Raw genomic sequence first — 25,839 nt, 5'->3', positions numbered from 1 at the left:
GAAAGAGGCAGCATCGCAGAAGCGTCACAGCCCGGCCTTTTCCCTCCCTGGCAGATCGGCCGCGTCTCGCTCTCAGGCTGATTTAGGACTCCTAAAGTGGGAGCGTGGGGAGAGGGGGTGGGGTGGGTGAAAAGGAAGCCCATGCCGTCATCTCTGTGCGACACGAGGCAGGCGAAGAGTGGGAGACGCGCCATCCCCTACGCGACCAATAGCGTTTGTTTTCATGGGCTGTCATGGCCTCCGCGGAAGGAGAGGTACGCTTGAATCCGCCCCAGGATCCCGCTCCGCCGAGGGATTCCTTCGAAGAACCGGCCGGAGAGGTCTTGAGAGGTTCCCTGCGTTCGCTGCTTCGGTTGATTGGGCAGGTTAGTAAGGAGGGAGGAATGAAGCCATACCTCCAACTCGGCAAAGGGACGGGTATCTAGATGGCGGGTGTCTTCCCAATGCTCGGGCGGGTGGAAGACTCCGGGATAGCGAGGTTGAGACGAGGCTTGCTTGAACGGACGAGGCAAGAAAGGTTGTCCCGGGTTGCTATAGGAATCATCCGAGGCGAGCAAAGGATGACCTAGCAGAGCCTCTGATTTCGGCTTGGCTTCGAGGAGGAACCGCGCTAAACGTAGCGAGCGCGCTTCTTCCCACGTGTTTTCTCCGACACGCCTTGAGATGCTTGTAAGAGCCTTCTCTGTGCATCGCCAGGTTATTGCGACTACTCTGAATAGGCTACAAGGAAGGAATTCGCGTCGTCTTCTTTGGGGGGGAATTCATTGATTGAGATACAATTGGCAAGCATTCAAGATTTGGAGTATTTCCTAGAGGTTTCTTTCGTGTTTGATTTAGTTTTGAAATGATCTCTCTCTTTGATGTGGTGTCTGTTGCCTTGTTCGCTTTCACTGTGACAGAATTACCAATGGATAACGGAGGCTTTCGGAATGGTAAATATAGTCTTATCCCAAAGGTGCTTTTTTCAAGAGGCAACTGGACTTTCTAGTTTTTCTTTGAAGACCTTTCATTTCTCATCCAAGAAGCTTCTTCAACTCCTTTCTTTCCATTCCCCATCATCCAGTCAGAGCTGAAGAAGCTTCTTGGATGAGAAGTGAAAGGTCTTCAAAGAAAAAACAGAAAGTCCAGTTGCCTCTTGAAAAAAGCACTTTTGGAAACCTGGATGACTGAGAATCTCCATAGACATTTAAATATAGTCTACCTTCCACAGCAGAGAAAAACAGTTGTGTCTCCATGTATGAGGGGTTACATGACTTTCACATATATACACATATATACACATCCTTGGGGGTGGATTGTCTGTTTTATCTTTTCATTTGTTTGTTCTATTTTTAAACAATTTCCTTGCTTGCTGATTGTGTAGCTAATATAGTCTGTCAGCCATGAATAACCAACAGTTCTGATCTAAAATCGATCTAAAGAAGAGTAGGGGTAGGAAAGCACATGGATTTCAAAAAGTTTTCAATATGTTTACATATGGTTTTAACTAAATGAGTATCTATGCACATCTATCTGTAAGTTTGAAATATTACAGCCGTAAGACTTAGGGGGAAAAAAAGTCTGGTTTTAAACTTTAATTTGTGTTCTCAAAGAACATGTACTCTTGAGTTAGGTGAAGTGTAATAAATGCAGTCCCATTCTCAAAATCTTCTTTTGCATCCTTGAAGGCTTTTTGCCTATTTCAGTTAAAAATAAGCACCTATTTATTTAGATACCATAATTCTAGTTATATTGCTACCTTAGTAAATGATGTAGCATATTATTTTGATCATAAACTTTAAAAAGTATACTGAAAAGTTAAAGACTGTGAAGAGAGAAGCCATAAGAATCTATACTATAAGAATGCTAGAAGCATTTGGTATAATGAGGAAGAAGCAAGAGAACTGTCAGCTATAATTTCAAGACTTGTAATATGTCTTTGCCATAATCCATTTAGTGCAGGGGTGTCAAACTCACGTCACAATGGCGTCACATGATGTATTGGGACTTTTTCCCTCTTTGCTAAACTGGGTGTGAGCATGGCCAGCACATGATGCATCTAGCCCGCGGCCCTGAGAGTTTGACAGCCCTGTTCTTAGTGGATGGAAATGAGGAGAGTGGGAATTAGTTGACTCCCTACTTAAAATGACACTGGATTTTAATCTGGAAAACAAAAAATCTATTTTGTGGCCTTGGCTATATTTCAGACACTATTATACTTCCATGATCTGTTAACATTATTACAAATGTACTTCACTTGTAATGGTTGAAAACAGTTTTTACAACTGAATACCACAATGCTCTGAGTACTCAAAAATAAGCCACTGAACTAAATTTGAATTTCTTCATACAGAATTGCAACCCAAAAATTACATGAAATTTAAAACAAATAGAAATATTTTAGATTTCTTTTTCTAATTAAAAACCGATCTCTTGCATTCTGTATAACATATTAATTTTACAACTAAGTGAACTGGAAGTCAAAATCATTGGAGTATGAAATACAGAATTAATTATACCAAAATATAGGATTGAGACCATATGTATTTGTAATATCCAACAACATCATATATCTTTACTTTTCTTTTACTACAATTATGATTAAATGAAGATATATCCTAAAAGACTTAAAATGTATGTTTTGTAAACTGCACAAGAAAAAAAAATATCCTATGGACTCAGGAATACCTAAAATATTCTTGCTTCATAGGAACTTCTCATTCTGTGTTGCAGTTGCTGATGACATGAATAGGGGAAAGGCATTGGTAGCAACCAGAAATAGTATGATGATGATTGAGTTAAGCCAGAATATGTTATCATCTAGCTATATGTCCTCTATTTATTTAAACATTAGAAAATAGGAACTGTCCAAATCCTGTTGAGAAAGATGGACATATTTGCAAATCTATATATTTTGTCTGTGCCTAGCATCCCTGTCCTATTTCTTTTTTTCTTACTCGTATCCATTTCATGTATTTATAACCATGTTTCTACTTATACCTGTTATCTAATAATTGTTTGACAAAATAAAATAAATAAATTTTAACTGTCATGTTTAGAATGATGACATTTTGTTATGTCTAACTATCAGTCTGCCAACAGCATAAACATTAAAATGTTTTTATTATATTTTTAAATTGCTTGTTAGATTTATAATCTGTTGCTCTTTTAGAACAGGCATATCCTATGGGCCACAAGCAACCCTGGACAGTTAGCAATGCAGCTGCACAAGATGATAAACTTTTAATATTTTGTGATGTTTTCTTATAGTTACCATCATATATATTATATTAGTAAAAAGGCTTTATTTAAATCAACTTGATGTCAGGATTCTGGCAGTTACCCCAATTAAATCATGAGTCTCGAGCCAAACTCCCAAATTATGATTTAAATCATAATTTTAAAGAGCAACTGTCATCTCTCTTGCAGTGGGTCCTCCTCTGACCCGCTGTTGACTCATCAATAGTCCCATTCACTTTAATGGGACAGCTGGTGATGCGGCAGTGACACAACAAGGTGAGGGATGTGGCGGGCAGCAGGTGAATAGATGCCCGCTAACAAGCGCTGCCATGATGGATCTGAAATGACAAGTGCTCTTTAAATGTAAGGACTCATTCTTGCTGCTAGTTAGAATCTTTAATATTATTATTTGTAAACAAAATGAAGGTTTCCTATTTAGAATGCATGTTATCTCAGTTTGCAGAGCTTGAATTTATCAAAAATGTAAATATTGCAGAATATACAGCCTCATGCTACATAACTAAGCTCCATTTCATGCTGAATAAACTAAATTATTAATGTATCTTAAATAGAAAACTATCTTTAGATAGATTTTTACTCCAAAAGCATTTTATTAAAATAAATTTGATAAAAATAAAAAAATCTAATTTAATTTTTTTAAAAATCCAATTTAGATTTTTTAAAAATCCAGTTTTTTATTATTATTTTTAAAAAGATCAGTTTTTATTCACCTGTGCTTACTTAATATAACACACACATCACTTTCTTCAATTCAACAGTTCTAAACCTGTGAAGTAGATTGGGCTGAGGGTTGTAAGTGGCCTTAAATTTCCTATCAGTTTCCATGGTTAAATCTGGACTTCAATTTGTGTGGAAGTAAATCACTATACCACAATTTCCCCAAATATGTTGGGGATCATTTGAAGCAATTTTAGATGAATATAGACAGAAGAGATGAAAACATATTACATATTTTCACATCCTCTGCTTTTTACTCATACAGAAATCTGTTTATCGTAGATTAGGTATATTAATTTATTTCATTTGTATCTCATCACATTCCCATAAAATTCTCAGCAGTTTTACAAGAATGCAAACATTAAAACATTTTTAGTCCAGTAAAATCCAAAAGCTTAAGGCATAAACCAGAAAAACCTGAGTCCCAAAACAGGGAAACTTAGAAAATAATCTAGGGAAGACAGGTTTTTTAAGCCCAAAACATTGAGAGCAAGGCATATCTTTATATGTCCTGAAGCTTGTGATTATAAATATAAGTTCTAATCATTATGAATACCTCAATTTACCAACAAGCTGAAATTTGACAGCCACAGAATTCAGTGAGCCATGATTTCTGGAAAATGAGAAGAGTAATTTATTTTCAATAATCAAAACAAAGTTAATTGGTCTCCATTAAGATGTTGCTAACACCAAACCTGGCAAAGCTGAAATGAACTGTAATAGGATGTCTCCCCCCTCCCCCCCATTCACTCTACTGAATTACGTTTTGAGTGACAACTACAGGGTTTTCAGAAATACTAGTTTATAGAAATTCTCAGTCATCCAGGTCAGGGGTCGCCAACCTTTTGGACCTCAGGGACCACCAAGCTCATACTTTTAAATCCCGAGGACCAGTAATACGGTTTTTTTAAAAAAAGATAATATATTTAATATAATTTTTATATTAAATATAAATTTAATATTTTAAAAAATTGTTAATGTAAGAAATATATAAAATATTTTTTAAAAAAATATAAAAATGCATATTTAATTATAACAAAATCATAAATGCTTAATCATAACTGTGGGGCAGAGCGAAGGGAAAGGAGGGGCCTCTCTCATCCTTTGGGGGGGAAAGAGGATTTAACACTGCTGGGATTCAAAAGAAGCCACATGGTGCTTGGAGACTGGGAAGATCTGAATGGAGAGGAACCGGCTCTTCCTCAAATGGAAGAAAAGCTGAGCCCCCAAATCTAGTCTCCTGTTATCTCATATCTCCTCCAAGCCAGCTGAGCCCCCAAATCTAGTCTCCTGTTATCTCATATCTCCTCCAAGCTAGCTGAGCCCCCAAATCTAGTCTCCTGTTATCTCATATCTCCTCCAAGCCAGCTGAGCCCCCAAATCTAGTCTCCTGTTATCTCATATCTCCTCCAAGCCAGCTGAGCCCCCAAATCTAGTCTCCTGTTATCTCATATCTCCTCCAAGCCAGCTGAGCCCCCAAATCTAGTCTCCTGTTATCTCATATCTCCTCCAAGCCAGCTGAGCCCCCAAATCTAGTCTCCTGTTATCTCATATCTCCTCCAAGCCAGGTGTGGCTGCTTGGAGTTGGGAGAGGGAAGGAGGGCTGGGCTGGAAGGGCCGAGGAAGACAGGCGCCTAATAACCAGGCAACACCCCCCTTCAGTCTTCACATAGGAGAACACCCCTAGGCTAAGCTCTAGGTTTCTCCCGCCGCTTCCAAGCAGAGAATGGTCCCACCCTGTCTGGAGGCCGAAGGAGGGGGTGTCGAGCCCAGAAAAGCTGGAGCTCTCGCCTGCACAAAAGGCTGGTTATTAGGAGCCTATGTTCCTTGGCGCTCTTTTGGTCTGGGCATTTGGTCTTCCTCCCCCCACCCCATGCTAAAGGAAAGCCAGCCGGGCTTCTCCTTCCCTCCTACCCTTCCCCCTGCTCTCTTCCCCCCACTCAATCCTACTTCGGGATAGAGGAGAGTGCGATGGAAATGCCAACACACCTTTCTCTGACGCTCGCCCGCAATTCTTCGCATTCCTCCAGGCCTGGCTTGCTGAGGGGGGAGAGCAGCCCTGACGTCTCTGCTGCCCCCCCATCGGAAAAGAAAGCAAGCAGAAACATAGCTCTTGGTGGGGCCAAAGAGCAGAGATCGGAAGGCACCGGCAACAGAAAGCAGCGCTTTTCCAAGGCAGCGGCTTCCATCTTTTCTTGCCTGTACCTTCCTCGACCTCAGCTCTTTTGCCCCAGAGAAGGCTATGTTTCTGCTCACTTTTGCTGTGCTTTCCCCAGGAAGCTATGGCTGGGGCTGTGGGGAGGGACAGCTGAGCAGAGCGCCGAGAGGGACGAGAAAACTGACGCCATCCCTGCCACCCCATTCCGGACCTCTGAACTGGATGGTGAGCGCAGACTTGCCTACTCCGCCCCCTCCCCCCCACACCACCTGGTACTTTTCCTGCCCTGGGCCATCCCTACAGCTCGCAGCCATTGAGGAAGAATCCAGGCCAGAAGAGGCAAGCTGGAAGGGAAGGGAGTGCCGCACAAATGCAAGTGGCGTTGCGCTCCGGCACCTTCCGCCCATCTCCATCGCCGCTTCAGCCTGCCTGTGCTGCCAGTCCCCTCTTGCTGCAACAGCACTATTACCTCATCCTGGCCGGCGAGGGCTGTGCTGCTTTTTGCAGGTTTGCACTCGGCCGAAGGGTGGAGGCCAACGGGTGGGCAGGCCATGTGGGCAGCCCAGCCTTGTGTTCCTGCACAGCCTGGATTAATTGCTTTGGGGGGTGCTTTGGGGGGAATATTTCTCTGCGGCCCACCAAAATTTTCTCATGGACCATCAGTGGCCTGTGGCCCACCGGTTGGCTACCACTGATACAGGTCATGGTTGTCCCAAAGGTGGTTTTTAAAGAGGCAACTGAACTTTCTGGTATCTTCTTTGAAGATATTTTGTTTCTCATCCAAGAAGCAAAACGTCTTCAAAGAAAAATGAGAAAGTCCAGTTGCTTCTTGAAGAAGCACCTTAGGGACTAGGAAGATAGATAATAAAGCACAGATTTTTATCCATAAATAAATTGGAGCTTGAACAATATAAAATATATTAATCTGCAACTGCATGCAACATATTGCAATAAAAATCCAATGTTTACAATAAGTATATTATATAACAAGACACCTCCAAGTTTAATAATATTTTGCTTGATCAAGGTACAGATAGCTATCATCTATCTATATCTATCTCTTCTCTCTCTCTCTCTCTCTCTCTCTCTCTTTATCTTTATTTCATTTCAGCTTTTATCAATTTGTAATTTTTAAGGAAACTTCAAAAGGTTTTTTTCCCAATAACATGTTTTTACATCTTCCCTTATTTATTTTGTAAGCTGTTTTCTCTAAGACAATACATTTCAAACACACTTTTTAAAAACAAGACATATTTGCAAATTTTTACAAGTTTATTTGAAATAAACTTGTGGAGACATCCAGGAGAACTTTTCAAATCACTACTGCAAGCCTACCTGTTAAAAAAGTAAAATAGCTTTAATAGTTGGAAAGGAAGGGCTTTGTATTTAGTCAGATGGATTCTGAATATTTAATTTCAAAGAATTTGTGCAGCAATAATTATTGTCTTTAAAGTTTGTGATTGGGTCTTCTGATTGCCTGTATGGAAAGCAAGCGGCCAGACGAGGTGGGCCATTGATCTAATCTTGCATGGCAGTTCTTAGCTCACATTTTATTCAGATCTTACCTTCTAGTATAATTGCTAATGTTTTACATCATAACTTTTTGATGTTATGTGTTTGAATTTTAAAGTTTAACCTTGAGGAAGATGTGGTGAAAATTAACATAAACTGGGAGAAATTTCAAGGCATGTCACCACCCCAGCCTAAATTGCTCTTTACTGCTCTTCAGCAGCATATTTCCTCTTTACAGGTAAATGTTTCTTATTAAGCACTTTTCCAAAACCTAATTGCACAATTCAAACCTTAAATCCTGCACACTACTGTTAAAACTGATGTATTTGCAATAGTTGCAGCTAACTATGTGGAACACCAGAAATTCTTCACTTCCTAAAGGTCCTAACTGTTTTAAGATAACAGGTTTATTGGAAGTATTGTGGAAATAATATTGCAAGCTGTTCCGGTTAAGTAGATTGGGAAAATGCATTCCTGTTGATTTCTGCACTTCCACTGTAAATGCAGTACATTTGTATCTGGGGTGGTTATAATTAAGCAATAACACGGCAGGTGTAAGTCACGCTAGGATAATGATTCCATGCGTTGGGTGAGTTCTGCAGTTTGTGGAGTGCTTTCAGTGGATCAAGAAGGGGCATTATCCCAGCATGATGCATCCTGGTGTATGTGCGTATCAGCAATTAACCTTAGTGCCAGCACAGATCTTTTTAAAGTAACTTTTTTTTCCCTGTGCCTAATGTTTCAACTTATCAAGTAAATAGTTTCAGTGTTACATCATTTTCATTTGATGCCTTTTAAATCTTTATTAAAGTTAAGTTGCATTGTTTGAATCTTGGCTCAATTACTAGTGCAAATTTTACGGCCTCTGCCTCGTACTCAGTGAGAAAATATCCATAATTGGTTTACTTTCCTGTCAAATTAGAATGTAATCTGTCGGCAGCATCGCCTATGAATACTCCATTTGGGAAAAAATTACCACATTATTGGCACCATTTCAGTCAGTTCATGTGGCACCATAATAGTGGAAATTTTCAGCTGAATATTTCATCACTTTAAATGTACACATTAAAAGTAAATAAAATTGATTGATTGGAGATTGAGCAAAAACTAGTTCTTGTGAGTTTTTAGTTCACAAGAACTAAAAAAAATATGTTTACTTCTATAGAATCATCAATTTTATTATTTTCAAAATAAATAATGCTTACTAAAACTTATGTAGATTGGCATAGCGTAAAATCCTGTTTTCAGAATTTCCTGTCAATGGGAGCAGGAGAAATAATAATTGTTGTCAGTCAGAGCAGGAGAAATAATAATTGTTGCACAGCTCTTCCTTGTTTGTATTATTTGAAAGTACTCTTCAGGATTGTGCCATTATTCAGTCTTTTTAAAACACAGAGGCATTAAAGAATTGTGGAGCTTTCATTTTTCCTGTATTTTATGACATAGTTGTAAAAAAAAAATTAAAAAACAAATATGGTTTTTAAATTAAAGCAAGAGGAAATATAGAAATAAAGAGCATTTGTTTTTCAAATATTGGCTGCACTGGGATAGGTATGAGTCTGGAACAGGATATTTACTTTTTCTCCTGTGTTTTCGGTGGCTGCCCTTTCAAGTGGAGACGCTGTCAGTGATGTAATGCTAAAGCAAAACCTTTAACAGAATGAGAGTCTTGGCTCTCATATTAAGGAGGAAAATACTTAAGCCTTAATGTTCTGAGTAAGCATTTGAATGACATGTAAATTAAGTGGTATTGGTGCCAAAAGCTGCTGCTTTGATTTGGTACAAAATAGATGAGTAACAGACAGATTTGCTCTGATAGTCTGAGCTCTCTAGAGGTTTTTTTTTTTAATAATACACAGATTAGTAAAAGGCAGCGATCAAAAGGGCAGTGACACTTTGAGATGCGATAATATTTCAATCCTTATTTGATTAGATTATGTACACAATAATGAGAACATATGGTCTCTGAAATTATTTTAAGGAGTTTTAGAAATCTCAGCTTTTTTTTAAAAAAAAATGTTCTGTTGCTTTAAATCAATTCTTTTTCTCTCCTATTACCTAGCTTTTTGTGGAGAAACTCCAGCCTTTGATTAAAGAAGAAAATACTACGCCCATTTATAATTCTAGTAAGACAGAATATGGACATTTTGAAAGTAGTTCAGGTGTAATAGATAAAGATCTACAGAAGGAAATGAAACATACAGCCAGTGGCTCTGCATATCTGAAAGAAGGTCCTTTTGGTTTTGACCCAGAAATAGTTCAAATAAAAGCTGGGAAAGCTGAAGTAAGTGAATGTCGGACCATTTCTTCCTATCAAGTCAAAATCCTTTCAATCTGAATAATGAACACTAAATAAGTTGTTTCTTACCTACAGATTGAAAGACGAATATCCGCCTTCATTGAAAGGAAACAAGCTGAGATCAATGAAAACAATGTCAGAGAATTTTGCAACGTTATGGATTGTAATCAAGGTAGCTATGCAGCCAAATGTTTTCTTGCAACATCACCCTTTTTCTTCCCCTCTTCCTCAATAAAGACTCCTAAAAAGGGAACTAGATTGCCTGTTAACAATGAGAAAAATATTGATTGAACAAAAAATTAGATGTTTTTATTTCTCAGACATTTACCCTTATAATAGATCTGTACCATTTATAATAACATTCCACTGACCCCCAAATTATTTCTTTCCAAGTATATCTACGGAAAAAGCACCTTTGGGTTTTCCAAATATATATAGTCTTTTAGCCAGTTTCCTAGAATACAATGTAGCTGATATGTATTTTTATATAGGACTTGGATTGTAATTTATATGGGAGCAAACCCCACTCAGTTTAGAACCAAACCATGGAATAAAACAGAAAATAACGATCTATTCACATTTCAACAAATGTATTAATGCAGTGAATAGGAGTAAAATATTTCCAAATTGAAATTTTGTTTAAAATAGAAAAGCTTGTTAAAAATAAGAGAATTCCATTTAGCCTGTTTCTTAATAGCATTCCAAATTACTTTTGGTTAAATGTGGAATTTGCTAATTTGACCTTTTTTAATGACTACCATTTATTTAGACCAAATTTCTAGCAAGATGGTAGCTGTGGTCCTCTTGATGAATTTCCTAACCAAACATTGATATGATGGGTTGTCATTACACAAAAGTCTGTTTTTAGAATTACATTTCATTCATGCTACACCAGTGAGCTCAAATCATGTTACTAACCTGCCATCTTTCCAGATTAAGAGTCTTATTTGCTCGATATTAAAAGTTGGCTTGTTAAATAAAAGATAGAAATTTGATATCCACATTATGACTATTAAAATGGATTAAATAAAATCCAGTTATCAAGCACAATTTTCTAGTTATAAGTAAAACCAAAAACAAATCGTGACTCATGTATGATACAAGACATTTTCTTCTTAGAAGCAAAAAAGACTCTAGCTTTCACGAGATCATATATACCTGTTCCTATCATAAGTGATTTTCATTTCAGACAGTAAATATAGGGAACACAAAAATAAGACATCCTAGATCTGAATGAATGAAATATTCTTATTAAATACTTTGTTTATTACCTAGTTGAATGTGCTGACAACAAAATCACACAAAAATTATCAATGGAAATCAAATTTAGCAACCCATGGAGGTCTGGATTTGGAGGTACCCTCAAAATTAAAGTGGAAAAAAACACTACAGGTTGATCCAACTTTGATGTAATGTCCTTAAAACAAGTCAAAATGAGGCTCAGTAGTGTGTGTGGCCTCCACGTGCCTGTATGACCTCCCTACAATGCCTGGGCATGCTCCTGATGAGGTGGCGGATGGTCTCCTGAGGGATCTCCTCCCACCCCTGGACTAAAGCATCCCCAATTCCTGGACAGTCTGTGGTGCAACGTGGTGTTGGTGGATGGAGCGAGACATGTCCCAGATGTGCTGAATTGGATTCAGGTCTGGGGAACGGGTGAGCCAGTCCATAGCATCAATGCCTTCATCTTGCAGGAACTGCTGACACACTCCAGCCACATGAGGTCTAGCATTGTCTTGCATTAGGAGGAACCCAGGGCCAACCGCACCAGCATATGGTCTCACAAGGGGTCTGAGGATCTCATCTCGGTACCTAATGGCAGTCAGGCTACCTCTGGTGAGCACATGGAGGGTTGTGCGGCCCCCTAAAGAAATGCCACCCCACACCATTACTGACCCACTGCCAAACCGGTCATGCTGGAGGATGTTGCAGGCTGCAGAATATTCTCCATGGCGTCTCCAGACCCTGTCATGTCTGTCACATGTGCTCAGTGTGAACCTGCTTTCATCTGAAGAGCACAGGGCTCCAGTGGCGAATTTGCCAATCTTGGTGTTCTCTGGCAAATGCCAAACGTCCTGCACGGTGTTGGGCTGTAAGCACAACCCCCACCTGTGGACGTCGGGCCCTCATACCACCCACATGGAGTCTGTTTCTGGCCGTTTGAGCAGACATGCACGTTTGTGGCCCGCTGGAGGTCATTTTGCAGGGCTCTGGCAGTGCTCCTGTCCCTCCTTGCACAAAGGCGGAGGTAGCGGTCCTGATGCTGGGTTGTTGCCCTCCTACGGCCTCCTCCACGTCTCCTGATGTACTGGCCTGTCTCCTGGTAGTGCCTCCATGCTCTGGACACTACACTGACAGACACAGCAAACCTTGCCACAGCTCGCATTGATGTGCCATCCTGGATGAGCTGCACTACCTGAGCCACTTGTGTGGGTTGTAGACTCCGTCTCATGCTACCAGAGTGAAAGCACCGCCAGCATTCAAAAGTGACCAAACCATCAGCCAGAAAGCATAGGAACTGAGAAGTGGTCTGTGGTCACCACCTGAAGAACCACTCCTTTATTGGGGATGTCTTGCTAACTGCCTGTGCTTTCCACCTGTCGTCTGTTCCATTTGCACAACAGCATGTGAAATTGATTGTCAATCAGTGTTGCTACCTAAGTGGACAGTTTGATTTCACAGAAGTGTGATTGACTTGGAGTTACATTGTGTTGTTTAAGTGTTCCCTTTATTTTTTTTGAGCAGTGTATTTGTTTCCAAATGAAATAATTTATTTATTATACAAAGTATTTTATGTAATATATGATATAACTTAACAGAAATGAGCACTATGTTTCTTGCTAAAACCTTTATTTCTTTACTTAGAGAAAAATGGCTTGCTTCAAAATAAAATTTTGATCCAAATTATTGTGATAGTGATTTTCAGTTATGAAAATTATCAAAAAAATATCTCCATGTATTGTATATAAAATATATTTGTTTCAATTGAATTGATTTAATAATGCATATTTTATTGTATATTCTAATGTGTATTTTGTAATATTACATCTTAGAAATATGCACTTTTTATAAATATAAAAAAGTTTAAAAGTATAGGTTTTTTAAAATATATTTTCACTTTTTATAAAAGGTGAGGGAAAGGGTTTGACTGTTCTTCTGTCTTAACTGAAATTAGTATATATATATATATATATATATATATATAAAACAAGTTTTATTAATTTTTAAAAACAAACAAATCATCATTAACCATTACATACTTAAACCTTTTTCCATTATAAATTTAACAAGTCAAATAAAACCTTATTTTATACAATATGATTCTATTTTAAACCATTTCCATATGAGCATACAAATACCTCTTATCCAGTTTCTCTTCTCTTTACTCTTATTCAATTTCATTATTATTATTTCATCTATTTCTTTCTGACTTGGTTACCATTATTCTCATTCTATATTTCTGCAAGGTTTTATTAATTGTCCCGGAAACATAAACACACAACACACAAAACATAAAAAAAAATCTTTTAGGAAAGTAACTTGGCCCCAGCTATCTCTCTCTTCATGGTCTTCAATTATATTCATGCTCATCTTACATGTCATTACTTATTTTATTTACCATTCTAAATCTTATTAGCTTCTCCACACATTTCACTCTTAATTCTATCTTAATTAATCCATCTTAATTTGAGTCATTATATTTGTATCTTTTGTCCATTCTTTATTATCCCTTTGTCTCGTTCCTTATAATAAAAAAAAAGAATTTCTCCTGAAATCACTAATCAGAGTATGATGCCTTTCTATCTTCCCCTAAATTAATCAAATTAACATTTAAAATAACACCTAATACCCAATCTGATTCTGCTTGGTACATTCTATCTACTAATTATTTTTTTAAATAAACAAAAATAATAAATCCAAAATGATTAAATACATAGTTAAGCAGTAGATCTAAATATTGAATCTTATAACATTCCCATTGCCTTTTCCAAAAACAAATGCTACAATAAAAATTTTATAATAACATCAATACCATAATCTTATTAAACTCTTTAATTAAAACTCAATATTCTAAACCTTCCCTTTAATATTTTATTAAATTTTAAAATCAATCATTACTAAACATTTCAACATTTTAATCTCTTATTAACTCTTAAACCATTTTAATTTTCTATTTCTAATACAATGCTACAATACCATCTTATGTACCTTGCAAAATCTTTTTAAAGAAATTATACTTTACCCTTTGTCCCTAAAAAGATTCCTTTTTCCCATCTAATTTCAAAACTTTGTGGCTTTTCTCCACCTTTTTCCTTCCTTTCTTCCCCCACCAGACCTTTCTACCCCCTTCTTCTAGCCTCTGCCTTACTGGCTTCCCTTCTCTGTTGTGTTCCTTTTTCCTTTTGTTTACTATCATTATATTGATTTTGCACCTTATTTTTCCCTTTCTTAAGTGTTTTTTTAAATCTTAAGTCCTTCATTTTCCTTCCTTTCCCTCTTCCTTCTTTCTTAGTTAAATTCTGAAATTCATTAAAGATGGCTTCTTCTTCTCCTTCTTCTTCTTCTGCTGTATCCATCTGTTGTAATGTTTGTTGATAGTTAGCAGCGCCATTTCTAAAAAAGGAAGGCTTCTTTCACACCATCTTTACCATTTTTTTTGTTTGCTCATATTCTTTTCTCAGTTCCTCAGTAGGAAAAGCCATTATAAATCTTTTCTTTTCTTTTTTTTCCCCCTTCTTTCTTCTTGCAACAACCAAGATATTTCAAAAAAAATAGAACAGTCCCAAAGTCATCAATCAATCCAAGCCAAGGCAAAGTTCTCACTTTCTCTTCCTGGGGTAGTATCAATCAAAAAAAAAAAAAAAGTCCAAATCTGTATCTTAAAGCCTTATTGCAATATATTTCAGTCTTCAAATCCTTAAGGCATCTCCTCCAACAAAATCTTAACATATAAATATTTTTTAGTCCTCTCCCTTCCCACTTATCACTTAAAGCCAGTTTTTACCTGAAAAAGACAGGTTTCTTAATATCCACTTGTTAATTCCGTAGGGAAGGAGAGTAAACTTTCCTTTCAGCACCTCCAAATTGCCGCTTATTTTCTCTTCTGGAAGGTATCATTCAAAAAGCCATAATTTCCAGGAATTTTGTTAAATATGTCTTAGAGTCCTGGGAACCAAGAAAAACTTTCTCTTTTCAAAGGCTTTCTCCTCTTCCTCCTGCGCATTCTTACCCGGCTGCCAGCTTCTTTATGGCGGCCATTGCAGACCGCCGCTGCACCGTCTTGGGAAAAGGGGGTTCTGCCGGCCGGGAAGGGGGTCTGCAACACCCCAAACCCCTCTCCGGATCCCCCTATCTTCAGCCACCCCTGCAGGGCAGCCTTAGCTCCAAACCCATCCGAATCGGAGCACCAAAAACGGCTAGCGCAGCAGGGATCACGCAGTATCGCGAATCCCTGCCGCTTGCGAAGCCGACAAACCGGAAGTCCCTGGGCTGCCTCCTCGCGCTCGATGTCCAACCTCTTTCCGCAGAAAGTGCCGACAGTGAAATTAGTATATTTTTAAGATTGTTTACATTTTCACCAGTATACAATCCTGTGCCTATATATTTGGGCTAAACCTTACAGACTTCAGTATGATTTTCTTTGGGCAAATATATATTACAAGGCTCTGCAAAATTATTTCAATCCTGTGTATAAATGAAAAGTAGTAAAAAATATTTTTCAGATTAGAATCCTAGTAAAAACATAACTGTAGACATGCCAGAATTATTCTTGTTATCCTCTGTGTCTGACAAACTAAGAATGTAGTTAAAGTAAGGTAAGCTTGATCAGACAACATATCAAGCCATAATGATTTATATCCTTATAATTTTAGCAAATTTACTGAATTAAGCCATGATGTCTTGTAGTTTAGGCATAATTTCTGAATTCAATATTTTTTACTTTGTTGAACATTTGGAATGAATTCTGAGCTCCCTAAGTGGTTGAAATGATGATTTTTTTTTTTTTTGTTCAAAACATCTTTAGAAAACAGCTGTGCTAGAACTGACGCAGTGTTTACACCTTATCCAGGTTTCAAAAGTCATGTGAAGGGTAAGTACTATTATATCTTTCTCTGCCCACTTCTCTAAGAGCTAATTAATAAACGAAAGAGAAGCCTCTTCAGTTTCATTAAATATATTTTTGAACTATTTCACTGTATTCTGTAAATGTTCATGTTCCTTTCTTTATATATTTCAAAACAAATCACTGTTGCTAAGTGTTTATCTTAGATTCTGGTAATTTGATAAGCCAACAGCAAGCCATTTTTCAGCTTCAATAGACTTATATCTTTATATTAAATGTGTGCAGAAAGAAATACTGGAAAACCTCATGGAGGGAAGTGTTGAATAATCGAAGAGATTCTAAAACTGCAGATTTAAGTACACCAATTAACTTTTGCTGAATTTAAGTTCTTGCTTGGAACAAATTTTACAAATAAATCAAGTTGTGAGCATTTTAGTTAATGATCATGGGTCATTGTTTGGGAAAGAGTCAAAACTCTCTTCCATCTCTATTGGTTAGTTCAAATTTTCCATTTTGAGTATATATATATATATATGTATGTGTGTGTGTGTGTGTGTGTGTGTATGTATGTGTGTATGTATGTATGTATGTATATATATATATATATATATATATATATATATATATATATATATATATATATATATATATATAAAAAACGTTGCTACAACTTTAAAAGCACAACTACAATGACGTGGGAAAATACCCGAACAAAGCTGAATGCCATACATGTAAGTACCCGCGAAAACTTAAGAAAACAAAACTTAAGAAAACACACACACACACACACACACACACACATATATTTGTTTTAAAAAAATATTTTTCTCCCTCTGTATTATAACTGTTCTATTGTATTTGAGTTTTATTGTATATTGTGGTCATGATATTTGACTAGCTCATTTAATTACTATTAATGAACAATGACATTACATCAACCATCTTAGGCTCACAGAGGAAAAATGAGATAGAAAGTTTTAAGTAAAAGATTTAGTGGCTTGCAGCTTTAAATAAAGGACATGAAAAGTTCAGACAGTAATGTTTTTATTATTATTTTATCATGAAGAAATTGTCTAGACAGTGTCAAGTAAACTTGCCCTTTAATTTTTGTGAGCTATCTGCTGTAGCATTTGCTATTTATGTCCCAAAGGTGCTTTTTCAAAAGGCAACTGGACTTTCTTTGTTTTTCCTTGAAGACATTTTGCTTCTCATCCAAGAAGCTTCTTCAGTTCTGAAGCTTCTTGTTTGAGAAGTGAAATGTCTTCCAGGAAAAACAAAGTCCAGTTGCCTTTTGAAAAAGGACCTTTGGGACAACCATGACCTGAACAACCGAGAATCTCCATAGACATTTGTTATTCAGGTTAGAGATGGTATTCTTAGATATGAGAAACAGTTGAGTAACAATTATTAAATGGAATTCTGAAGTTTCTTTGATAGTTGACATGTAATTCAAAACACTTAGGTTGGATTCACATTGTGCTAAGCCATGGTGTATATCTATTTTATTTTGGTTTAGCATCTTGGTGAACCTAACTCCTGTCATGTATAAATGATAGCTTATTATTTAGCATGTTGAATATTGCTATTCAACTTGCTAAATGACGGCTTATTTTGTAAACTATGATAAAACAAAGCTTTCATTAGTTTTAGTCCTAAATAGTTGTGACTTTTATCATATTGAAAATATATTTCTACATACTGTCTATTATTGGCATATAGAAAAATGTATAGTATAACTGATATTTTGACAAACTCATTTTGATTTTGAAATGTAGCAATATTTTTGAGCCTGAATTATACAAGAAACAGGAATGTTTAGTTTTTTACAAAAGAAAATAAACAATCTAGATAAAATACCTCTCACTGGCCATTGTAAAAAAATAGTCACATATATTTTAAGCAGGAGATAGCTATGTCTGAGGTTGATAGCTTCTGTCAGGATATAGTATTGGAAATAAGTTCCATTTAATCCAGTGGGTCTTTCAGCTAAAAGGCTGTGAACAGATGGACTTACTCAGTCCTGTTATTTGGAATAATAGTAACCTTGTACATTTAAAAATCCCAGTTTCTCGAGTTATAAATACTTATGGACCTCAGACTAGAAATGAAGATGCCCAGGTTTCCAACCATAATGCCAACACTCATTCTCATGATTGTGGAAATCAAGCAATAGAAGAGAGACTACAGAACATCGAAGCACATTTAAGGTTACAAACAGGTGAGTAGAATGAGTTTATAGCTGAATTCTAAACTGTGATGTCTTTCAGCAACAGCCAGCAAAAGTGAAATTTCATCCTGTGTCTCTTACTTTTGTGCCATAGAATTTTTACTGAGACAAAGGTTGAAATGGATTAGAGTGGTAAAATCTGGATAGTAAATGTATTGATGTACAGCATCGTATGATACATTTCTTCTCTATTTTGATCCATTTTTTCCCACCATGAGTTTCAGGAATTATTTAGAGTTTTCATAGTAAACATATCATCCAATCCTTCACATTGCTTTCTGCTGGTGGCCTGATAGTGCACTGTAAATAGGTCAGTGGCTATTGAACTAAGTGACCTTTAAATTATTAAATATAAGAACTATCGTCTTGTTTTTTCTCCCCTATTTTAGATTATTTTCGGCTAGTTATTTGGAGTAATTATTCACTGTATGGAAACAAAGATTTGTGAGCCCTTGGGTTTTCCCCCCCCTTGTTTGACCTCCCATTATATTCTTCACTACTTTGCCAAGGGACAGCCTGGTCTAGTTATAATGCATGCAACTCTTGTGTTGTTGTTGTTGTTGTTGTTTTGGCTGAATGGATAACATTGTTATTAAGCTGTTTTCATGAAATATGAACATATTTAATTCATAAACTTATTACATAACTCTACACTGGATCTTGGTGATAATCTATAAAATTTAATTGATGCATTTTGGCAAATTATGACTATCAATACAGCATTTGTATAAAATATTAAGGTACTGTTGATATGCAAATACACAGTATAGCAATAAATATGTCATAAAGAAGATCATAATCAAAATAAAATAAAACTCCTGCATTTAGAGTCATTGTGCAAGAACCCCCAGTGATCTAGCCACTTTAATATTCCTGCTTTGTTGAACAGAAAGTGGAAAATAACATGAAGAAATTTGACCTTTTTAAATTTTCAGATTGGGTTCACAGCTATATTTGGAACCTCTAACCCATGTATATAAAGAATTGACAAGCAAGCTTTATGATATCCCAGCAATTTATTGCATTAAAATATAGTTTTGGGCCATGTCTTTCTCCTTTATTTACTCTTTTATCCTCACATCTTGGCTGAAATGTTAATCCTCCTCTGAAACTTTCCGATTTATTTTTAAAATTGTCCTAGTCATGATATATTTTTGATGCTTTTCCTTTTTAACACTTCACTGTAGGTGGACCGGTGCCCAAAGATATTTATCAGAGGATAAAAAAGCTTGAAGATAAAATTCTTGAATTGGAAGGGATGTCTCCTGAATATTTTCAGTCTGTGGTAAGTAGTGTTATTAAGTCTTTGGTACCATATTCTAAATGTCTTGAATGGGAATGTCTAAATGTCTTGAATGGGGATGTGTATATTTGGATCCAGAGTCTTCGAAACAGCCTTGTTCAGTTCATCTGAAGTGATAGCTCTGCATGGTGATTTCCATCAAGGTCAATTGAGCTATTAACAGACACAGGAATTCTGTGTACACACTGGGAAATTCATGGGGTGTTGTTTCAATAAGATTGATTAGCTTTTTTAAAGTGTCCAGAGTGTTTTCCACTTATATAACTGTGAAGATTTTGTCCTAAGAGCTGATCTATTAAACAGCTACACGTACCACACATGTACCACACAGTTCCTATTTGGGTCCTCTTTCTAGTTAAAAACCAACACTCCAGTTCAGTGAAAGGGAGGTAACAGTTAAAAAATTAACACATTATAAATAAAAATCTTTTTTCTCTAATTTGCTTTTTTTTTTACAGAGAAGTAGGGAAGGGGGGAGAGAAAGAAAGAGAGAGAAGACTGAGCAACATGCATTGAATCCTTTCAGAAAGATTAGAATAACAAAGATAATTTGTATAATAGCGCACTTTGTTCCTTATCTGATGGGAGATGAACATGCACTCCAGAAAAACTTAGAGAGGTTACATGAGAAAAAAAAATAACTGCTCAGTAATTCTCATTCATAAAAATATAGGTCTTCTAGAGGAAGAGAATAGTTACTTTTTATTAAAACTATAGTACCATTGCTAATGACATATTGCATATTTGAATTTTTAACAGAATTTGTCTATGAAAAAAAGAAAAATTCAACAAAATCAAGTGAGTCTATTTATTACATTAATATGTGCTTACAGTTACAAATTTAGAGATGCTTTCCTAATTCATGAAATGGGGAGGGGTGTATGTTTAATTTACTTAGAATGTTCTTTCTGTCTATCACCCAAAGGGTTACATGCATATTCTAGTTCATCTTCCTTCAATATTAATGTCAGAGTAAAATTTGCTTGACAGGCGTAGCAATTCTAAGCTTTGCACAGCAATGTAGCCAGAGTTAAAAACTTTCTTGTCAGGGATGTTTAAATTTGGTTCTTAGATTGCTGATTTAATTAAACAGCAGTTGTACCACAATTTTCAAGGTGTGAATAGTGCTGATAGGGACAGTTCTCATGCCAACTCACTTATGTAGCCAACTCACATAAAAAGCATCAGTTTGCAATTGCCTGTTTGTGCGAAAAACTTACCAGAAGGATTTGGTGCTTCAGGTTCAGTGAAGCTGAAAAGGTGCTTTAGATCATGCAGCATTACAAGAAAGGTGAAACTGCCCATATATCCTGAAGATTTTTTCCCCATGTTATTTCTGAAGCATTAATTAGCAGTTTCATGGATTCCACACAAATCTGAATCTGACTGAAGCAGTTTTTATTGAAATAATAATCTTCAATATTTTTCTAAGATTGGCTTTCAATGTATAAGGTCAGCATTTTGTTTAACAGTTCATAAATAATTTGAAAAAAATCAATGGACAAAGTCTTTTTTTCTGTGTGTTCTAATACTAAACATTTTAAATTGTCATAGAGATTTTCCTGCTATAGACATTGGTGTTTAAGTCAGGAATTAACTTTGTGTTCATAAGAGCTACACAATATTTCGAAAACAATTTGGAAAATTATTGAAACATGAGGAAGCATGGATGTAGTACCTGCACCTTTTAAAGTTGCTTCCCTGCCTCAGGATTTGTAGCTGCTTTCTTTAACTGCCATGTAATACTGACAAAAATGTGGCTGCTTTAAAAAGTTGCAGGTAGGTGCTACATTTCTATTCAGATGCACCTTTTTGTAATTGAATCCAAAGTTTTGACAGATTTGGTATCCATGTGACTCTCACACATATATCTAATGGTAGCTTTAGTGCTATTGTTACTTTGAATTGCAGCTCACTTTTTAAAAATTAGATTAAACGTTAGCCGAAGATCACTACATAAAATCAGGATTCATATCATGGTTTGAAATCTAAGTTTAAATTACTGTTGCCACCAAGTAATCTTGGATTCCAGACCATGATATTCTTTAAATTAAGGAAGCTTTGGAACTGGTGTGGAAGATTGTAAATATGTTGTTGTTCATCCTTTCTCCAGAATATTAACTCCATGCTTGCTCTCAAATTATTTCTTAATTTAAATGTTTTTGCTACTAATTCATGATACTAAGCTCCTATCTTTTTCTTAACGGCAGAACTATACTCTGACTGAACTTGATGAGAAGATCAATGCGCTCAAGCAAACACTGCTGAGAAAAACCAATGAAGGGAGGCCCAAAGTGGTAAATCAGTTTCTTTGATTTTGGCAATGAGACTTCATTGTACTTTCATGCATATTTAACCTTTTTAAACTGAGTATTCTTTATCTAGATTTTATGCTGGAAACTAAATATGCACATGAATTTATCTAATTCTTATTGGAAACTTGGATTAAGTAAACTATTGACTGAAAAAAAAATGAAGATTGTTTTGGAAGTAGAATTATAAATATCTCTTTTCCATTAATGGGAAGGTGGCTCTGTGGAATTTTTAGTAGAACAAAATATATATTGTTTTTATGATTCATGTGCTATGCTGATGGAACAAACAAATTTCTATTGAAATATAATTCTGGCAAGGAATGTTACTGAAAATATGACTGTGTAGTTCACATGGTACCTTTAAAGAGGTAAAGATTCTCCTGGTGGAGAGGAAGAGACCATCTGTAAGAAATTTCTTCATTTCTTCATTCACTAATAGCCTGTTCTGTATGAAATTCATACATCATGTTAAGAGAAGCAGTACTCACCAAGGCATACTCATCCTTGTCCAATCAAATGATGGCAATAGTCATCCCAGCCAATGATTGCTCACACTGACTGGTTTTTTGAAATCTTAAGACTGAGTGTTCTTAGTTTGTTCTGAGTAGGGTTTCTACAGGTAAGATTTCTACACGGGTGTGGGGGGAGGGGAGGCAGCATTGAAAGAAAGAAAAAGGGCAGTTACATTCTGAGGTCTTCATAAAGAGCCAGAGTATACATGTTGAAATTACCTACTTCATCCCTTACTTTCCTGCCAGTAGAATTTGTGTTCAATCTCTGGCCTATTTTCGTATCACATTTCTCAATAGATAATGGAACAATATTCCTTTCCCTCTCTCCAAAATGCTTTGATTGGTATAATACTAAACTTAGAGTAAGTAAATAAAAAAACGTTGAGTGCTTTTATTTAAAAAAAAATCATTTATCCCAAAGCGCTGGAGGATTTTGAGTAAATATTTTTTCCCTGTCTTTCCTGAAGGTGGACCTGATTGAGGGAAATGAGTTTGATCCTAAAACATCTTTGAAGGACTAATGTTGCAGTTACCACATTCAAACGTCTATGAAAACTACCGTACTTTCATTAGGATCTGCCATGTAAAATGTGTTCTTTTCTTCAACAATTGATTTACAGTGAGGGGCACCGACACATCTCGCCATCTCCAAAATGTGCCTTTTATTCTTCTTGCAGATTTCAGTAAAATGAAGCAGGCCATATATCAGTGGCCTGTAACTAATACGTTCAGGTATGTCACAATTTGTAAGTGTAAAAAATGGTTGTAAGTCACTTTTCAGTGCCATTGTAACTTTGAATGGTAACTAAATGAACTGTTGTAAGTTGAGGACTAGCTGTATATGGTTGTAGTTGAAGAGAATTTTAAAATTCCAATTAATTTGAAATACAAGCAAATGGTTTAAATAAGCCTGGGTTTTAGGATAATGTTAAATCTCTGTTTTTCAAGCATACTGATGCATGTTATCAGTTAGTATCAAAATATCAAAAGGAATACTGAATTCTGCTTATCTGGCCAGTAAACTAAAATCTGTAAAACAGCTGCTACTTTGGGTACTATAACCTTTGGAGGAATAGTCCATTTTTGTAAAGGAGCTAATTTACACATAGGGCTACCCCAGTCATGGAATGTTGTCCCGAAGGAGCTATGAAAGCTTCCATTGGCTTGTATTCTCTCTCAATTAAATAATGCTACTGTTTCTTTGGAAGTTTTGATATTGTCTAATGCAGTTCAGTGTAACTGAAATACATTATAAAGCACTAAATAAAAATATTGAAGAACAAAACTGAAGAGAAAAAAAAAAGAGAAAGCAAAATATTACACAGATGTGACAGGTTTTAATGGAATTCAGAGAAAGCACACAGTGATAGTGATTAATCATAGTTGACTCTGAGCCAATCAGCTAATGTATTTCAAATTTTAAGTGCTAATTTGGATAATAAATTTGGAAGAAAGAAGAAAGTGAAATGTGCAGTCTGCGAGGGGATGGGAGTGAAAGATGTCTCAACTCATCAGATTTTTTTTAATGTCTTTTGCTTGACCTTCTAGGTGGTCATGAGTGACTAACATATTTGTGGCTCCGTTAATATATAGAAAATATGTCGAATTTTATATTTGGATCAAAAACTCCCATATCATCCATGCTCGTTTCCTGAAGATGATGGATATATATGAAAATTACATTTCTCAAAACGTAATTGAATTCTCAGTAGTAGATCCACCTATATACATTGCCATTAAAGCTTTTGTCTAGTAGCAAGAGATCCTACAAAGAGCCATCTAAAAGGTTTAGCATTACTCTTTTTATTCTTCTGTGTAAATTCAAGCAATTGTAACATATATTGAGCAATAATTTTTTAACACAAAGGGATTCTGCCTGGCATGATTTAAGAAATACACCTCCTCCACACTTCATATTTCAAACCATAGAACTGCAGTTTTGTCTATGTCATAATCTCACGGGCCTGTGAATTAGATCCTGTGAATTATAACTGGAGTGTATTAGAATGTTCTTCATTTTACACACAATAGTAGCACCCTTTATTTGAATCTATACAAGTGATTCAATGCTTGTAAAATCAGTATCCAAGGGAAGAGGATAATTATTCTTGCCCCTCTTCAAGTGTGTGTGCTTTGATGCCTGAGAATGGAAGGGGTGATTCTCATCTATATTAACAGAATAGGAAGAACACTAGAATTTCACAGCCTGAACTACAGGATAGAACATTTTACAAAGGAGTAAAGTCTGCTTTCTTCCATGTATTTCAGTTATCTGTGTGTACAGCTTCAAAGAGCCACTAGTACTGGTTTGGTTATTATTATGTCTATTTTTATAATGTCTTTCATTCCGAATAGAATAACTGTCAATAACCCTATATAAAGCTGTCTGGTTTGTATTCTTGTTCTTTATTTTGTAAATTGCCCACAGTAATGGTAGATCGGGATTTCATATGCAAATAAATAAATGACCACATTGTCTCATTTTGTAAAAGCCATTTGAAATCATAACAATTTGTGCTGTTTAAAAATAGTATTTTTTAAAATCCTATTTGAATACTGAAGTATTCCCAATGGGTAATCTAACATATTGATTGGTCTTAGTGTTGTTGTCTAATTCTGGAATATCTGCTTTGCAGTCAGTTCTTCAGGGAAAGGAGTGGTTCATCTCTAGGAGACTAATTTTCTATAGCTGAGTGCAGGATTTTAATAAATAAACCCAAAAGTGAAGTGCCTATTTGAACAGCCCTCATATCAGCAGGAAATATGAGTGGCTTGGGAAATTTGAACCATTCAGTATTCTGTCTAACATTGTTAAGAACAGTAATAGATTTTTTTTCCTCAATAAACATAAGTGATCTCTTTGTTTGATTTTAATTAAGGAACTGTACTACCACTGAGTAGTTTTCACTCCTAAATGCTAAGCAAATAATTTAGAATAAAAACCTAAGAGGTAAGCAGATTTTTAAATGAATAAATAAAATTATGCTTGTCAAAGAGAGAACACACAGACACAAAGCTCCCACTGAACCAACCCTACCATTAGTCAGAGGGAGCCAATTCTTAAGCAGCACATGCAGCACGAAGGGGTCATATAATAAAAAGCTTTTTATTGGGTAGAATTAGGGTTGCTAGATGTGGGCTGCAAAAATCTAGACAACCAGTAGATGGCAGCAAACACCTCTGCTCCCATCTAGAGATCATGTGGAATATTAGAGTCCAGGTGTAGTTAGGCCTAAAGAATGGTAAGTGTGACTGAGCCTGACCTAAACAATTCTAAGTATATGCATCTTCAAGTATGGGACAAGTTGATTTTTCTCTTTTGTTGATTTTAATTAAAATGACGTTTCTGAATAAGGGAGATTTCAAATTGTTATACATCATCACTATGGGTATAAACATGTCAGTTTTGAGGGAAGATGCAGTCAACACATTTCTAAAAAATGATGTGTTCATATAGCAGATGATAATATAAAACAAAAGAAACAAGAGTTT

The 25,839-nt window shown here is 36.1% G+C and overlaps 1 protein-coding gene across 2 annotated transcripts; it reads left to right on the top strand.

Annotated features, from left to right (window-relative positions):
• The first annotated feature begins 199 nt into the window (after window positions 1–199).
• MBIP (MAP3K12 binding inhibitory protein 1) lies at window positions 200–24,842 on the top strand. 2 transcript variants are annotated; one of them, XM_026664483.2, is made up of 10 exons: window positions 200–365; window positions 7,746–7,865; window positions 9,690–9,911; window positions 10,002–10,098; window positions 15,952–16,017; window positions 18,056–18,208; window positions 19,405–19,502; window positions 20,280–20,318; window positions 21,731–21,817; window positions 22,815–24,842. In XM_026664483.2, the coding sequence occupies exons 1-10, from the start codon at window positions 234–236 to the stop codon at window positions 22,866–22,868; spliced, it is 1,068 nt and encodes a 355-aa protein (XP_026520268.1). In that variant the 5' UTR covers window positions 200–233; the 3' UTR covers window positions 22,869–24,842. The 2 variants fall into 2 exon arrangements, with proteins under 2 accessions (XP_026520268.1, XP_087807968.1); XM_087951842.1 differs by lacking the exon at window positions 7,746–7,865.
• Window positions 24,843–25,839: the final 997 nt, after the last annotated feature.

Source organism: Notechis scutatus, chromosome 1 (assembly GCF_049901735.1).
Source record: "Notechis scutatus isolate UNSWTSFEM ecotype Mainland chromosome 1, rNotScu1.2, whole genome shotgun sequence".
NCBI classification, from domain to species: Eukaryota; Metazoa; Chordata; class Lepidosauria; order Squamata; family Elapidae; genus Notechis; species Notechis scutatus.
The sequence above is the reverse complement of the archived record's forward strand: the minus strand, read 5'-3'. Positions and strand labels throughout refer to the sequence as shown.